We start from the raw sequence: 698 nt of genomic DNA, 5'->3' as shown, positions 1-698 counted from the left end.
GTGTGTGTGTGTGTATTAGGCCAAAGCACTCAAACAACTTCATGGGCCACATGTCTATATCACTTACCTACCTATCTGCCATCCTGCAGAGATGGATTGCTACATTGTAATCTTCCACCCCTACCGTTCGCTCGAGTCGATCATTCCCGAGGGCTCGCGCATTCCCCCCACAAGCAACAACGGCGCAACCGGTACCAACTCCACATCTGGCAACGCTGGGGCAGTCGACCAATCACTACCCAAAGACATACGCGAGCTTTACCAAACCGCGTGGTATATACTCAATGACAGCTATAAGACCGATGTGTGTCTGTTGTATGCACCTCATTCCATTGCCGTGTCCGCGTTGTACCTGGCATGCACGATTAAGGACCGCGAGAAGAAGCCCGAGGTTCGGCAGTGGTTTGCAGAATTGAATCTGGACATGGAGGAGGTAAAGAGTGTGTGTGTGCGTTTGTGTGATTTTATGTGAGTGTGTGCGTTTGTGTGATTTTATGTGAGTGTGTGCGTTTGTGTGATTTTATGTGAGTGTGTGCGCGCGAGAGAGAGCGAGAGCGGGAGTTTGTGTGTGTGTGTGTGTTTAGGGTTTTATTATATTATATATGTATATCATATATATATATATATAATATATATATATATATATATATATATATATATATATATATATATATATATATATGTGTGTGTGTGTGTGT

General features: G+C 43.7%; 1 protein-coding gene across 1 annotated transcript; it reads left to right on the top strand.

The window, feature by feature from the left end:
• Positions 1–91: 91 nt before the first annotated feature.
• SARC_17939 (hypothetical protein) lies at positions 92–472 on the top strand (the record flags this gene model as incomplete). The annotated part of the gene is made up of 1 exon (XM_014287976.1): positions 92–472. One exon carries the CDS (start codon positions 92–94, stop codon positions 470–472), a length of 381 nt encoding a protein of 126 aa, XP_014143451.1.
• Between the last annotated feature and the right edge of the window lie 226 nt (positions 473–698).

Source organism: Sphaeroforma arctica (genome assembly GCF_001186125.1).
Source record: "Sphaeroforma arctica JP610 unplaced genomic scaffold supercont1.12882, whole genome shotgun sequence".
Classification (NCBI taxonomy): Eukaryota; class Ichthyosporea; order Ichthyophonida; genus Sphaeroforma; species Sphaeroforma arctica.
The sequence above is the reverse complement of the archived record's forward strand: the minus strand, read 5'-3'. Positions and strand labels throughout refer to the sequence as shown.